At 40.0% G+C, this 16,975-nt stretch overlaps 1 protein-coding gene across 7 annotated transcripts in view; it reads left to right on the forward strand.

Moving 5' to 3' along the window:
* LOC140539767 (actin-binding LIM protein 3-like) overlaps window positions 1–16,975 on the forward strand; it is a 127,674-nt gene that overhangs the window by 60,321 nt on the left and 50,378 nt on the right. For all 7 annotated transcript variants that reach the window (XM_072662531.1, XM_072662525.1, XM_072662527.1 and 4 more), the window contains exons 4-6: window positions 9,428–9,543; window positions 14,251–14,377; window positions 16,300–16,393. In XM_072662531.1, coding sequence (XP_072518632.1) covers window positions 9,428–9,543; window positions 14,251–14,377; window positions 16,300–16,393 — 337 coding nt within the window. The remainder of the gene's footprint in view (window positions 1–9,427; window positions 9,544–14,250; window positions 14,378–16,299; window positions 16,394–16,975) is intronic.

The raw sequence follows: 16,975 nt of genomic DNA on the forward strand, positions 1-16,975 counted from the left end.
AATCCAGTAACTCAGCCCGAGTGTAGCGGAAGTCCAGACTCATAAACTAGCAGTCATGATAGAGGGTAAAGACTGTATATGACAGGGGTGGGTTCTAAATTGACTGAGTGGTTTGTTTTAACTGCTAATAATCAAGTGATGTGAGATGGAACCACAGATTGCACACATGTGCACAAACACACACACACACACACACACACTGTTACAAGGCAGGTGGCTGGTGTACAGCGGCGGTGAGGCTATTTAAAGTGTGCCAGGGGAGCCGACACTATGTTTGGTTTTAGATGAACAGAACATGAATAGACAGACCTAGTAGGAAGCCAGGAAGCGCGCGCGCGCGCACGCACACACACACACACACACACACACACACACACACACACACACACACACAAAAGGCAAACAAACAATCCTTATACCTCACATTTCCCGTCCAGAAATGCAATAAAAAGATTCAGAAACCTTTTCTAAGGCCTTTACCAGCAGAACGTGGATAAAAGGCCATTTCTGAAGGCTGTTTCTGGACGGGAAAGGCCAGTATTGATGCCGATGCACTATTCTTCATTATCTTTACAAAGTGTTGAAACAATAGTGCAGAATCCAGGTGGCCATTTTACCAGGTGGTCCAGCCTATATATGGAAAAACATACCAAGTGTGTTTATACCACCCTAAAGCATGTTTAGGTCTTCTGAACTGACATTCAACCCACTGTGCTTAAAACAAAGCCATAACATTAAAACCACCTCCCTAATATTGTGTAGGTTCCCTTCCCTTCATGCCGCTAAAAAAGGTCTGATCCTTCAAGACCTTTTAAGGTATCCTGTGGAATCTGGCACCAATACATTATACAGCAGTAGATCCTTAAGGTCCTCGAGGTTTTGAGGTGGGGCCTCCATGAGCATCAGTGAGCCATGGGTGCCCATGACCCTGTTGTCTGTTCACCAGTTGTCCTTTCCAGGAGCACTTTTGGTAGATAATAGCCACTTGAAAACTGTTTTGGAGATGCTCTGATCACAATTTGGTCCTTGCCAAAGTAGCTCAGATTCGCATGCTTGCCCATTTGTCCTGATTGTAGATCCCTCCCCTTGACAGGTGCCATGCCTTGAGATATTCGGTGTAACTCACTTCACCGGTCAGTGTAACGGCTGATCAGTGCATGTTAACCTATTTAAATAATACTAAAAGGTTAGAGTACTGAATATTGTCCTTATTGTTTTTCTACAGGAAATACACACACACAGACACACACACAGCTACTTTAAAAGCAAACCCTAAAGGAAAATCTGTTGTCTTAGAATTCAAACCCTGTTTGGGTTCATACATCTTGCTGGCTGCAGAGAACCTTAAGCACAGGAGAGACTTGGTTATTCTTCCAAGATGATTTGCTATAATTTTAACCCTTAGATGTTTTTTTATTGCTGCACTTGTAGCTTACTAAAAATAAAAGTGGGTTAAATCAATGTAAAGTGAGGAGTCCAACCTTTTGATCCAAAAAACATTAAATTTTTTAAATTAATACTTTTTAAATTAAATGTACTCATGGCACAGTATGAAGAACAACTGACAGGGCTAGCTAAATACATAAATAAAATAAAATAATAATAAATAAGTAAATAAATAAATAAAGACCTATTAAACTGAATGTTATATAAATACAAAATAACATAACATAACATATAAAATGCCTAGTTTACTTTTCCAACATGTTAAATTCAGTAAACAGTAGTTTTGCATACAGAAATGTGTTTAGAAATGTGTTCTCTGCAGAAGAATGTATTAGAACATGTTAACTCCTTAAGGCAGAAAGGCTTATTACACACTAAGGTACGTTTTTCAGGGACTTCTATACAAACTGGTGGGACTATTCTTTGGTAATAGAGGTTAAACAGAAGGGGTGCTTAAACTTACGCACGTAATTCCTTTTGAGTAGTATAGCCAAACAGCATTAATAACTAGACTTCTAGGCTTAAACATGGGCCGAGTGTTCATAGGCCTGCTGTTAATAAACAGGTAGCTGACTAAGACCAGTTGGTTCAGTTGGCCAGCAGCCACAAAGAGGTCAGCCAGTGCTGACCTGTAAAATGTCCACAGGGCCCTGACTGTGCTTCAGCCACCCTGCCACATGCTGAAAACAGAATCCAGCATCCACACCAATAATAGGGGCATGACCATGCGGTCTGCTCATTTTATAATTTTTTTCACTTCCTTTTTGCATAAACAGAAGTCTACTCCATTGGCTGTTTTGGTTTTGAGGGTGTTCAATGTAAAGGTTTACGTAAGTTGACGATACACTGTGCAGTATAACTATATAAATGCAAACATCGGTCAGGACCCCACAGGACCACCACACAGCAGGTAGTATTTGGGAGGTGGGTCATTCTCAGCACAGCAGTGGCACTGTGATGGCATGTTTGCAGTGTGTGTTGCGCTGGTTGCACAAGTGGATCAGACACAGTCCACTCTATCAGACACTCCTACCTATTTGGTCCACCTTGTAGATGTAAAGACAGAGACAGAAGCTCATCTGTAGCTACACAGTTTGTGTTGGTCATCCTCTAGTCCTTTATCAGTGGTCACAGGACGCTGGTCACAGGATGCTGTTGGCTGGATATTTCTGGTTGGTGGACTGTTCTCAGACCAGTAGTGATGCCGAGGTGTTTAAACACTCCAGCAGCACCGCTGTGTCTGACCCACTCGTACCAGCTCTAATACCACGTCACAGTCACTGCAGCACTATGAATGAGCTACACCTGCTCTGTGGTGGTCCCATGAGGTACTGACCACTGAAGAACAGGGTGAAAGGAGGCTTATTAAGTGTAATGGTGCAGGGATACAAGGGCAGAGCTTATTTATTTATTTATTTTTCTTTAAGAGTTTTATATTGCATGTGTGTAACAAAAAGGTGAATGTTTTAAGTGAAGACAAGATTGGTGCTCGGTTACACTACATAGTTGTGGTGGGGCTCAAACTCCAGACCCTGGTGACAGAAGCCCAGCACATTTTGAACAAAAGACAAAGCCAAACTGTTTAAAAGGGAAACCAAACTAAAGCCTATGCGTGTCGAGTAGGCTCTCCACTGTTCACAACATAAACTCTTCCTTTGTACCTCTCACTTTTCTCCACTGTTCACAACATAAACTCTTCCTTTGTACCTCTTGCTTTCCTCCACTGTTCACAACATACTCGTCCCTTTTACCTCTTGCTTTCCTCCACCATTCACAACATAAACTCTTCCTTTTTTACCTCTTGCTTTTCTCCACTGTTCACAACATAAACTCTTCCTTTGTACCTCCAGCAGCACCGCTGCTTGCTTTCCTCCACTGTTCACAACATAAACTCTTCCTTCTTAACTCTTGCTTATCTTCACTGTTCACAGCTTAAACCCACTGTTACCGTTCGCCCCTCTACAAAGGTGTGACAGGGAAGTGTGTTTGGCTGGGTGTATATCTATCATGCCACACAGGTGGGTCTGCTCAGTGTTGATTTACTCCAGATTCACCAGCTTTGCTGTGCTGGCCAGACCCCCTGCTGGTGGCTGATAGAATCAAGTACGCAGAGATACAGATGAACTACAGTCTATAATTAGTCAGTGGAGCTGATATAATGGGCCCAGTTCCTTCCAAACCGTGGGTGGTTATAATATTCTGATATGACTGTGTACATATGCATTTAACAATACACATTTTATATTATTTAAACAACTATATGTTGAATCTGAGTCTCGGCAGAATGAGATATATTGCTTTTCACAAACATTTACCTTTAGAGATATTGTTATGCTGTGCCTTTCATACCCTTAACATAATTTGTTATTGTAATTTCATAATTAATGATTGCAAATGAGCTATGTGATGAATCACATTTGCGTAGGTTTACATTCTGTCATACCTGTCGACCCTTCTCTCCCACTGTCCCTCAATTTAAATAAGTCTCCTGTGTTTTTAAGCTTTCTCAAGAAATGTTGGTGGTAACAGTGAGGTTTGTATACTATACCTCCTTCTGGGAAAGCAGGTGGCAGCATGTAGAACATTAGCTCCCACATAACTATAGAAAATATATACAGCACAAAGTAGCCCCACCCATTTTCCATCTCGTTTTTGTCCTCAGTGCCTAATTCCGACAGTTAGGTCTAGTTTCCCTGTGCTAATATCGGCCCATTTCGCCCCAGAAATCAGTGTTTAAACCCTTATTCTGTTATATCGTAAGAAGGTGGAGTTACACAATAAAAATGTAATAATTGACAGCTTTGGTTGGAAGAGACCATCTGCATGACCTGCATCACACTCTCCTTGTCATTACATGGAGTAGCTGGGTTGTAGTGGAACCTACTTGAACTGTACTTTTGCTGTTCAAACATTCCACTTACTGGACAAACTCAGTATCCATAGGGAAATTCACTTCGCTTCTGCACTATAAGCTCAATGAAAGCGGTCTGGGACACGCTTCATCTGGGAGAAGAGGACGGGTCTACATTTACATACTTAGCTAGCTTGTATAGACTAGGATATACCAAAAGATATCTCTAAGCTTAGATACTACTAAATACAAACATCAATATGGAGACCATAATACTCAACATACACTATACTTTACCTGAATACTGTTGGAAGAGGTAAGTCTTCAGTCAGCAGGAGAAGACAAGTCCTGCTGTGGCATTCTAAATCAATTGCAGGGGTCTGATGGTGCGCAAAGGAAGCCAGAAGGGAGTTGCAGTAGTCAGGTTTTGAACGGACGAGAGACTGAAAAAGCACCTGGGTGGTCTCTCTAGAGAGGAAAGGTCAGATTCTCTGGATGTTGTACAGGAGAAATCTGCTTGACCTACCAAATCAGTAGGCGAGTCTGTGACTCTGCCCCTGGTCATTTCTATAGAACGAAGGGGAATGGCATCCATGGTTCTATAATCATGACTTGAATCAAACTGGGTCCACCAATAGAATAAGAAAGCTTACTTCACAGCAGATGTGCAAGATGCTCCTACCCTGATCAATGAAGGCTTTTGCACCACTCACGTGTGTCCCACAGCACCGCAGCAGCACTGCAAAAATCCGCTCTGGATGAATTTTTGATGTGCGATTCTTGTGGTTTTAAGGCGGAAACAGCACAAAATGCTGTATTTGCAGTATTATATATGTAGTATTCATGCTAAATGCACAGCTAGGCCAACAAACACATCAACAAACAGCTGCTTTCGAGCTAAAAATAAGTATGTACTTACATGGCACAATAATAAACTATTTGCTATCTAACAACATCAGAGCATGCAAATAACATTGAAGTCTATTAACAGCTAGTTTAAAAAGCTTTGATCAAATTCTTATGTTCTTAAGTTCTTAACATTCTTATGTTAAGCATTTTATTCAAGCGACTCACAAACAAAAAAGACATCTGTAGCTTGTATTCCCATCACAAATCTGCCAAGCCTAAGATGTACATATCCTCAATTTAGCAATACATAAACAAGTACAGTACAGTGTACACTGTACAGTGACAAATACATGCACCTTTACCTTTACCTTTTTACAAGTGGTGGTTTCTTCTATACAGCATTTCATCAAACAAAGCTGAGTGAATTTGCAGACTATAAATGGCATAAAGTCACCCAACAGCAATGTGAAAGAGTAGTGGAGAGCCTGCCAAGACATGAAAGCTGTGATTGGCAGTCGAGGTTATTTCACCATAGTCATTTTTGAAGGCTCTCAAAGTTCAAATATTAGTACTGTGCTGTTTAAATTTTAATAATGACTTCATTGCTTTATAATTATTACACTCATTTCTTTGCATTATTTGAGCAGTTGTTTTGAGCAGTTGTCATTTCTGCAAATAAATGCTCTAAATAGCAATACTTTTATTGGGAGTTTAGGGGAAATGTTGTCCATGGTTTATGAAATGCAACACAAATGTTAATTTCCTTAAACACACTGCCTATAAATATTAAAACCTCTTATTTTTTTCAGAGATGTAAAATTCAAGGATGTTCACAGCTATTCACTTTCAGACTAATCTCTAGTTCTGACCACCACAGAGATTTGTCAATGAGCTATGAGTGGGATATAATTCATTTAGATTGCGTCAAAATGTTTTTGTTATTGATGGTCATAACTGTGGCTTCTAACACACTAGCAGGCGTCAGAGAGACAGATCGACAAGCGGCCAGTCATCTATTACAGGAGCACATGAGTTGAATCAGCAGCATGGCGACAGAGGAACTAGCGACAAATCAAATTTAGATTTTCTCAGCTTTATGCAAATGAACTATGGCACAGTGGAGCGACTTTCTAAACGACTGGCTTCAACAAAATCTTCAGACCAGTAGTAGACACCGTGGTCCGAGGTCCCCAGCTTCTGCTGCCTGACTTTTTTGTTCCTGTTCCCAGCAGTGTGGTGCTAAACATGAAGGGGAGAGACTCATAAGGGTTGTAATTTTTATTATTTAATTTATTTTAGATTTTCTTACTAAATACACACTTTTCAATAATGATAAATGTTACAAAAATCATTAAACAAAAACGATTACACATTTTGTCGCCTGCTAGGGTGAGCGGGGGGTAAAGGTTAAACATTTATTTTATTTCATATATTTTATTTGATAAATTTGAATTTATATTATTATATGTAAGCACTGACCAACAGCCGCAGTAACATTGGATGTACTGTAGCATATGAAAAAAATATTTTCGCATTATAGCAGTCTGGCCCTACTAGTTCATTTTATCTGAGGGTCAAAACATATCACCAAGCATATTGTATATTGTGTATTGTGTAGTGACTTTTTATGAAATCTCTTATCATGTCTGTAGGTTTCTTGATATAATATTTGTCATATCACTCAACCCTACTCTAATGGTCTATGTATACAAATCACGAAATATGATAAACATGTATGACAGGAAAGACGTGCAAAAAACAAGCTAATTAATGTGTGAATTGATGAATATGCGATCCACCTTCCTTTCATGTGTTTGCGTGTTGGGAGAATAACCCTCATCATCACTTTTAATTGGCCTGTAAAACTGCCTTTGATAGTCGGCTGCTAGATGGGAAACTAATTAATTGCCTTCTCAGACCAAATTCAGCCCTTTTCCTCACAAATCGGTATTAGCTGAATTTCATAAGCATAATCAGATCCAAATTCATGCAGGAATAATCTTGGCAATCTTCCCAATGGTAGGGCAAAGTAATTAGTCTCGGGGCTGAGCTGAAAAAGACGACTTTGGTTACAGATGGTGCAGACAAGTGCAGTGAACTTGCAGCTTTTTATAGACTTCATTTTCAGAAACACAGTGACCAGTTTCCTCAAGAAGCAGAGGATCTATTGGATCTGTTCAAACACAAAATCCACTCAGGAGCTACAAATCTATGCAAGAAACCTGAATCTATTCAACAATAATATAAAAAATGAATTACATTTATATATAGCCACTGAATTGGCAACAAACAAATAAATCAATAAACAACAAAAATAACCACAACACACACACACACACACACACACACACACATCCAGCAGACAAAGAGAAAACCTCCCCAGATCAAAGTGTACAGTTACTTAGCTGAACCAGATAGAGTGAAGAAAAAGTCTCAAGGCTCAAAAGAACAGGCAGCACAGTCACACCATTGGCCAGCATGTACCATGAGACATAACCATCCCAGTAAACGTCCCATCTGAAATGTTTAGTAACTTAAGTGTAGTATTGAGACATTCTGGTAATGGGCCTCAAAAACATCCAAGCCACAGTGGAGAGTCACTGTGGTGAGGGGCCACTGAAACGTCTACCGACAAGGTCAAGTTCCTTTGGTGACAGGCCTTAAATAGGAAAAAAACACTCTGGTTACAGAAGTTGGAAACACCCAAGCCACTGTGTGGAGTAACTATGGTGATGTGAGAAATTTGAGTTCACATTTGACTAACTGAGAAACCTTAAAATTAACATGCAAGAACAAATCTACTCAAGAAACGTGAATCTACTCAAGAAACGTGAACCTACTTAAGAAGTATTAATCTACTCAAGAGGCACAGATCTACTCAAGAGGCACAAATCTATTCAAGTATGAATCTACCCAAGAGGCACAAATTTATTCAGAAAGTAGGAATACTCAAGAAACTTCAGTCTACTCAAGAGGCACACACATACTCAGGAAACATAAATCAACTAAAGAAACACAAATCTATTCAAGAAGTATGAATCTACTCCAAAAATCTACTTGAATCTACTTGAAACTTGAATCTACTCAAGAGGCCCAATTCTATTAAGGAGACTAAAAAACCACAAATCTACTCAAGAGGCACAAATCTACCCAAGAAACTTAAGTCGACTAAAGAAACACAGATCTACTGAAGTATCAATCTACTCAGAAAATCCACTCAAGAAACATGAATCTACTTGAGAAGACGGCATCTACTCAAGAGGCACAAATCTACTCAAGAAGCTTGAATCTACTTGAGAAGCCGGAATCTACTCAAGAGGCAGAAATATACCCAGGAAACTTGAATCAACTAAAGAAACACAGATCTACTGAAGAAGTATCAGTCTACTCAAAAAATCTACTCAAGAAACATGAATCTACTCGAGAAGCCGGAATCTACTCAAGAGGCACAAATCTACTCAAGAGGCACAAATCTATTCAAGAAACTTGAGTAGAGAAGTATGAATCTACTCAAGAAACTTGACTCGACTAAAGAAACACAAATCTACTCAAAAGACACAAATCTACTCGAGGGGCACAAATGTACTCGAGAAGTCTGAATCTACTTGAATCTACTCAGAAAACTTGACTCTACTCAAGTCTGAATCTACTTTAGAGGCAGAAATTTACTCAAGAAGCATGAATCTACCCAAAAACCAGTTCTAGTTCTAGTCAAGACTGTAGTCTGGAAAAACTCAAGGACCCAAGGAAGTGTTTTCAGATGTTAATTTTGGATTATTAGCATTATGTTAGAATTGTTTCACAGCTCTTCTAGTGTGATTTAATGACCTTCTGGGAATAGCCTGAGAACATCAGGATCGTCAGAAAACAGCATGAAGGAGATTAGTGTATGGTGTTTCTGTCCTGAAGTCTTTGCCCTTGCTTTTCTTTGTCACGCTCTTGAACTAACCAGATTATACTGAGACTTCCTAACAAATCTCACCCTGACACCCATTGCAGTCTCTCAGGACCTGCCGATTTAAAAAAAAAGTGTGATTTTATGCCTGTCCAAACACACACTTGCTGTCTGTTAGCCATTTAATCTGCTTCTTCTGGGTAAAAAATAAAGGTGTCAGCTGATTATTAGGCCTGTAACAGGAGAATAACTGTAGCAGTAAATGCTACCTAGTAATGAAACTTCCACGGAATGAGCTGTACGATGAGCATCATTAACAAGGACAGCTTTGTGTGTGTGTGTGTACTTATGTGTGGCCTGACATGCTTCGTCTCACTGTGTCACAGGAAGCCGTTCCCCATTGGAGACAGGGTGACCTTCTGTGGGAAGAAGTGTGTGTGTCAGCAGTGCTCGCACACGCTCATCAGCAGCAATGAGCCCGTCAAGATCCACGGCCCCAGCCGTAAGTCTCCCTCCTTCACAACAGCAGACAGCTCTGTCTGTATCACTGCAGCCAGTGTAGTGCCCTCTGGAACAGTACTTATTAAACCACCTTTATGTGATTAAAGCTCACACTTCTCGAAAAGTCAATTTATGCAATCAGTTAAAGGAACAGCAGCCGTTAGCTTTTCCCAACTGTCCAGAGAGGAAATTCCACCACTGCGAAACAGCGCTAACACAACCCTTTAGTTATCCTTATTCAGTCATCTTCTATCAGTCCTTCCTTATATGACTTAGCTTGGTCAAATTTGTTAAAACAAACCAAGAATTTCACTTTAGGGACCAAAGGAGTGTGTTTAAAGGTTCTTCAGTTTGAAACTGTGGAGGAACCTCTTAAGGTGCTTTGAGGAACCTTCAAGAAAAGTGGATTCATTTGTAGTAGAAAAGGGATCCTTAAAGGTTCCTCAAAGCACCCTAAGAGGTTCCTCCACAGCTTCAAACTGAAGAACCTCCAAACGCTCCTCAAGGATGTATACTTTTAACAGTGTACACTGGCTTTAAATGGCTGTTTCTATGAAAAATGTGGATAAGCACTCTTACCCCATCTTACCCCAGATGCAGCCAATCATCCAAGACATGTTTTGATGAAATTTGATATGTGCTTCTTTAGTTTACAGTGAGAAATGCTAGGCTAACATCGCTAATAAACACTTGACTTAAGCTGTCTCACCAATTTCATCTTAGTAAATATGTGCCAAAATAGTAAATTAGTAAACTATTATTTGGAAAATATTATGAATATAAATTAGTATTTCCAGAGATGAGATTGGTGACAGTTATTTGGTGAATCCATTGTTTGTTAGCAGTGTTAGCCTAGCATCTGTCTTTTTCATCTATTTTACATCTATAACCCTCCATGTTCTTTTTGTAGACAACAGTGTGTCATATAGGCAGGTAGGGATGTATTGGTCCACTAAAGTCACAGTTTGGGTCACACTGCTGTTCGGACCTCACAGTTTGGTACAAGTGTGGTACAACAGGAAAAAAATTAACCTAGCTAAAACTAACTAAACTAAACTAACACAGGTTTGTTTTCATTTAATTTGAGCAGACAGGTGTGCAAGCTACAGTTTTCCCATTCCATCTAGTGCCGTATAGTCCCCCCGTGAGGTAGTTCTGAGGACAGTCTAGCAGTCAAGGTTTAATCCTCTGGAGTCAAATAACGTGCAGACATGTACAATGCTTCTAGTAATATTTTGGTAATAATACAGCACAGATCTGCTTGAGGTTCCTGAATCTGTAGAGCCTACCCTTTCCATTGCATCTTAGCCAGATCATACGGGACTGACATCTGGAGTTATGAGCATACTCGTCTTCTGCCTCTTACCCTGTTTAACTAGTGAATTTGTGTGTCTGTCATCTGCCTCTCATCTGTAATTGGAGGAATGGTGCGTCTGTCCATAGTTTTATGTCAAACTGAACAATGGACACTCAGAAACTCATTGTTGCCTCTCAACATTTAGATATTACTTAAATCATATATCCACTACTTCTGTGAAGCTACGACTCTGGTAAATCCAAACCCAAAAAATTTGACTACATGAGCAAAGGTATGTTTTTACAGCAAATATAAAGAATGTTTAAAATCTGACAGATTTAGGGTCAGAGTATCTCTTTACACAGAGCTTTAGGTCACATGGGTCTCTTTATAAAGAGAGCTGAGCTTGTTCTGAACATTTTGATATAAAACATGTGGCTGTTATCTAATATGCAAGTGCCTTTAAAGTAGAGCTGGGCAATATGGAAACTTTTTCCACGATATACGAAAAAACTGCAATCCAAATACTCTCTCATAGTGAGTACTGTGATTGTTACTCAAACTATGCTGCACTCCATTGAATTAAATAAGACTGATAACACTCTTTGTAATGAAATGTGCTGATAATCAGCACTCTTTAAGCACTGACGATATCCACAATACACTCATAAAAGCATTTTGTGTTCTGTTCAGTATTGTGATTCATGTTCAAGTGTGATTCTAAGTTGATTCAAGCTCATCATGTCATGTTCTCTCGCTCCTGCTAGGCGACCCTCTTCGACTTTGCGTATTCAGGTTTGGTTGGCCTAGTCGTTTATGGTTCAGCGGCTGGTTCCCCAGCTCTCTCCGCCAGTTTTGTGAGATATTCTCGAAATTGAGAAAAAACCCTCAGGCTCATTTTAGACACATCATTAAATGAACCACTGTGTGACACTTCACATGTACGCTGTTGATTAAAGAACAACTCTATATATTGATATTTTGTTACATTCCTATTCCTAAAGCTTTCCACTTACCCCAAATGTAGTCGAACAGACAAGACATTGTTGGTATCTGCAGTTTTCTTCTTTAGTTTTGCACTAGAGCTACGAGGCTAATGGAGCTAACAACTGAAGGAAGCTTATTAGAAGTTTCAAGTTTTCATCATCACACACTTGCCTAGAGTCAAGTCTTCAGCATTACCTTGCTCTAGTATTTCCTGAGCTAAAGGATCATTTTGACATCATAAGAAATGAAAAAGGTTAGGCTCCCATTCATTTTAGGGAGCAGATGGTGTGGGTGTCTTCAGTTTAGACTCCACTCTCAGGGAAGAAGACATACCTTTACTTTTAGCTTTTGTAGGCAGTGTGTCTTTGCTGAGCAATCTCCTGCTGCATTGTTTCTCGCTGTGGCCTGGGTCAGTACAGGGCGAGCGCTCTGCATGACATGCCTTTTGATTATCTTCGTGAAGCAGATGTTGCATGATGCAGCCAGATGGGCTGAAGCTGGAGCAGAGCGGAGCCCAGCAGTGTGTCGGACCGATGACAGACAGAGTGCTGGAGCTCTCTTTACCAAAGAGCCGCGACTGAGCACACCAAGTGATGTCACCCCAGTGTAATGACGGTGGAATTTAATAGAAAAGGAACAAAAGGAGCTAAATGTGTGACTCATTGTACCCTGACAGAAATGTAGAGATTTATTTGATGATTAGAATATATTGCACCAACACAATAACTGCCAAAATTCAGTTCAAATTGTGCTGATATGCTCATGTTAACATAATGTACATATTTGAATCACGTGCTTTCAGTCATTTTTCAGTGCATAGAATTTTTTTATTAGAAAGTGCATAAAAATGACCATTTTAAGGTTTTTACCTCCTTATTACACACTAAGGTGTGTTACTCAGTAACTACTAGGACTTCTGTTTAAACTGGTTGGGCTATTCTTTGGCAATAGAAGTTAGTAATAACACTTTTGGCCCACCAGCGAGTTTATTATTATTATATTTTTATTATTATTATATATTATTTATTTTTTGCACAACAATAAATATAATTATCACAATAAATTAGTTACGGTATGTTTTTTTTTTCTGAGCAAATTGTGGACACTGTTACCACTTCAAGATCAACTACTGTTACCTTTTAACCAAGTACTAAAAATATTTTGTAAATATTTTGTTCACATTAAACAGGACTGTTCTGATACTGATACTCAGCTTCATGGATTTAACTGTATCCACTGATTTGACTGTTTATTGTGTCCGTCTATGCTAATGTGTGAAACTGACCAATAGACACTCAGAAACGTGTCTCTGCCTCTCGCCGTGTCTAACTGGTGGATTTGTGTGTCTGTCATCTGCCTCTCATCTGTAATTGGTGGAATGTCTAAAATCAGACTTATGTTGAGGTTTAGGGTTGGTTGTATCTCTTCACACAGTGGTCTAGGTCACATTCGGGCTCATTATAGACAGAGCTGATTAGACTGTTTAGCTTTCGCTGTTGAAAACAGATATTGAAAATCCTTTGGCTGAAAGGGGGTGTGCGTATTACTTTTTCACAAATTTCCCCACAAATGTTTTTCTCCATTTCCTTCATTTAAAAAAATGAAAGAGAAATGTGTCCACATATTTTGGACACATAAATTAAATTTCTTTGGCTCCGAGAATTTCAGTGGTCTAATGCGCTATGACTTTTGCCCGGGGGTCGCAAGTTTAAATCCAGGCCGCTTTGCCATCAGCGGCTGGAGTCAGAGGGAGCACAATTGACCAATCTATTTTATCTTAGGGTGGGTAGACAGCACTCTGTCCCCTAATCACTCTTAAGTGTTGTTAGCACTCTCAGGTGTCTGTCAGCTGGTGTGGTGGAACCAGGGATCCATCAGTTTTTCATCTGAGCATGTCGTAATGCCACAGTTTGAAAAAAGGCGGTGACTGGCTTTGCATATATCGGAGGAGACCTGTCCCTCCTGATTGAGAAATCTCCTTAATTGTGAGAAAAAGAGTCAAATTTGACAAAAAATTCAAATACTTCTCAGAAGAGAAAGGAAACATACTGCACAAATATTAAGCCAGTTATTACTCCAATGAGCACTACCACAGTGGTGACAGTGTTGCATTTTCTCATTGCTAAAAGGCTCATATCCTACAATTTGTAGGTTCACTTACAACAGTTATGTGGCTTTATGGCTTTATGCCCCATAACTATTTCCAGTCTGTGACTAAAACCTATTGCATGAGTAAAATACAACACTCATAATGAAACATTTCATACTGTCTTGTTTAAAAAAGGACCTTGAAATCCAAGTGAGCTACCTTTGTGCACTGTCTGATACAATCTCTCCTGCTTCATTTTGCTCATTTGTCCTCTCTCTCTATCTCTCTCTCTCTCTCTCTCTCTCTATGTGTCGTTCTCTCTCTGTGTCTGACAGATTGTGCGGGGTGTAAGGAGGAGATAACTCAGGGTCAGTCGCTCCTGGCTCTGGAGAAACAGTGGCACGTCAGCTGCTTCAAGTGTCAGACCTGTGGCACAGTTCTGACTGGAGAATACATCAGCAAGTAAGTACACCTCATAACTACACATATTTTAACTGTAGATTCAGTGTAGAAGCAGCTCACAGTGCTCAAAACCTCTTCATTATTTAAGAACCAGACATACCGGCTTTTGTTACAACAGGAAGGTCATGTCCGACTGCAGCACTGTCTTACTCTCTACTGTCACTGTCTCTACTCTCATTCACAAATATTTTCTTAAGAATTCTCTTAAATTTCTTGAGAAAAGTCCTAACCTACATCAGGGGGCGGATTCACAAAAGTTGTCCTTAAAGTTCATAAAATAGGTCTTATAAGAAAGTCTTAATTATTTTCGTATGATTTTCTTCAGATACACGTCTTTGTTTTCATATATAGACCAATCGTCTTAATATGCTGTATTTCGCATCATGAACATTTCAATACAAAATATATTTGTAATTTTTCAGTAGTTAAACCCATGCAGCAGCGAGCAAACTGCAGAAATAACATCATCTAAAAATCGTACTAGGCCATCAGGTTTGAATTAGCTTGTATTTGCCCCCTTTAGATGTCTGGAGTTACTGTTGCCGTGCTGTTGTAACAAAAAGAGTTTTCTGAGCATCATCACACATCACAGGAGGCAAGGGGCAAAACACAGGCTGGCCGACACAGTCCAGTCAAATGCCTTAAAATTAAAGTCAATACGAGGGCCAGAAGCACAGGGACTAAGAATAACAGCCTTAATCGACTTTTTAAACAACTAATTTTAGAGGCGTACCTTCCGAACTCTCAAACTCTGAACAAGCTGAGGCAAGTGTGAGGCTGCTGTAAGATTAAGCTAAACACAGGAACCGGGAATCACAGCCAGAACTGAGAGAAGGTGCGTTCCTATTAACCTAGTTGATGCAGGATATTTCAAGCATTTTAATGGTGGTCCCAATCCTCATGGAGTGAAAACTCCAGGATGTGTAGGTAAGAGGGAACAACGGTCCTGACTTTGTGGGAAGTTGCTGAAGTTTATCTAACAGTCATTATGTAAGTGCATTCCAGTCACCCTAATAGTGAACTGTACTATTTAGGGAATTTGGAGATTTTAAGTGAGATTCCAAAGGAATAGGGAGAGAAAGTGTTCAGTTAATTTCAGAGATTCAGTTCAGAGATTTTCAATGGAAGAATTGAGTAACAGCTTATCACTAAACAGGAAGTTATCAGTAAAATTGGCCCATCAGTTGTTTGCGTATCTTGGGGGTTAAATCAGCAATACAACACAATGTAAACACAACAGAAACCTGCTTTCTGTCCATAACATTACATTAATTGCAGTATTAATTACACAATATGGGACATGGCTGCGGTTCATTTGTTTGCTGGTTACTTTAGACAGCAGAGGAAAAGTCAAAGATTGCTTTGGGATTTAACCATCTGTCCCCTCAGCCGATCTCACTCGATTAGCATGTAGGGAATACGAGGTGATGATGTCGTTGTAGGATGTATTGAATCAGAGTATTTCATGAACTGCAGTGCGCTTCACTCACATGCTGTGCTCAATGTGAGCCTGTGGGGAATATAAGAGTACCATCTTAGGGACCCTCTGCAACTGAAGGCAGCTAGAGTCTTAATGAGTGCATAAACTAGCTCTTTAGGTGTGTTGGATTATTAATAAGTGGAGCCAGGGTGTGGAACTGGAGCTGGTCTGAGCCAATCCAGGCTGGGCAAGTTCAAGAGGAGTCACCCCAGAACCAATGGTGGATATGTAATTATGCACGAAGTTAGAGACGTAAGAAATCACGTCAGATTTCTTTTTTAGTCTTATTATAAATCAGAAACAGAAATAGAACAAAATGATGAACGTTCCTGTTAAATGGGCTGTAAGTAGGGCCTGATATAAGATATTCGATTTTCCAAACAGAATGACAGAGACTAAATGATCACTGTGTCCTTTCTGCTATGTGTCTGTGTCCTTACAGAGATGGGATTCCATACTGCGAGTCAGATTACCACAGCCAGTTCGGCATCAGGTGTGAGACCTGCAGCAAATACATCAGCGGAAGAGTGCTGGAGGTGAGCTCTACCAATACTCCATAGCTGATCTGCTTCACCAGATAACATTTACATTTACAATGAAGGCATTTATCAGACACTCTTATCCAGAGCGACTTACAAAAGAGCTTTTCTTTTTACTAGTTTGTATAGACTAGGATCCAAAATATACCTCTAAGCTCAGATACTACTAAACACAGAAGTCATATGGATACCACGATACTCAAAATACACTATACTCTGCCTAAGTACTCTTGGAAGAGGTGGGTTTTCAGTCTGCGTTTGAAGACAGCGAGGGACTCCTCTGTTCAGACACCCATGAAAAGTTCGTTTCCAGACTTCGGTGCCAGGACAGAAAAAAGCGTGGATGCTTGTCTTCCGTGGATCTTTAGGGATGACGATTCGAGCCGAGCCGTACTTAAAGCCCGAAGGGCTCTTGGTACAGATCGGCTTTTGACCATTTCCGTCAAGTGTGGAGGGGCTGGCTGGTCCATTCTTAGCTTTGTAGGCCAGCATCAGGGTTTTGAATCTGATGCAGGCAGCAGCTACAGGAAGCCAGTGAACATGGCTGAACTTAGTAACATTGAAGACAACCCGTACCCC

Source organism: Salminus brasiliensis, chromosome 18, assembly GCF_030463535.1.
Source record: "Salminus brasiliensis chromosome 18, fSalBra1.hap2, whole genome shotgun sequence".
NCBI classification, from domain to species: Eukaryota; Metazoa; Chordata; class Actinopteri; order Characiformes; family Bryconidae; genus Salminus; species Salminus brasiliensis.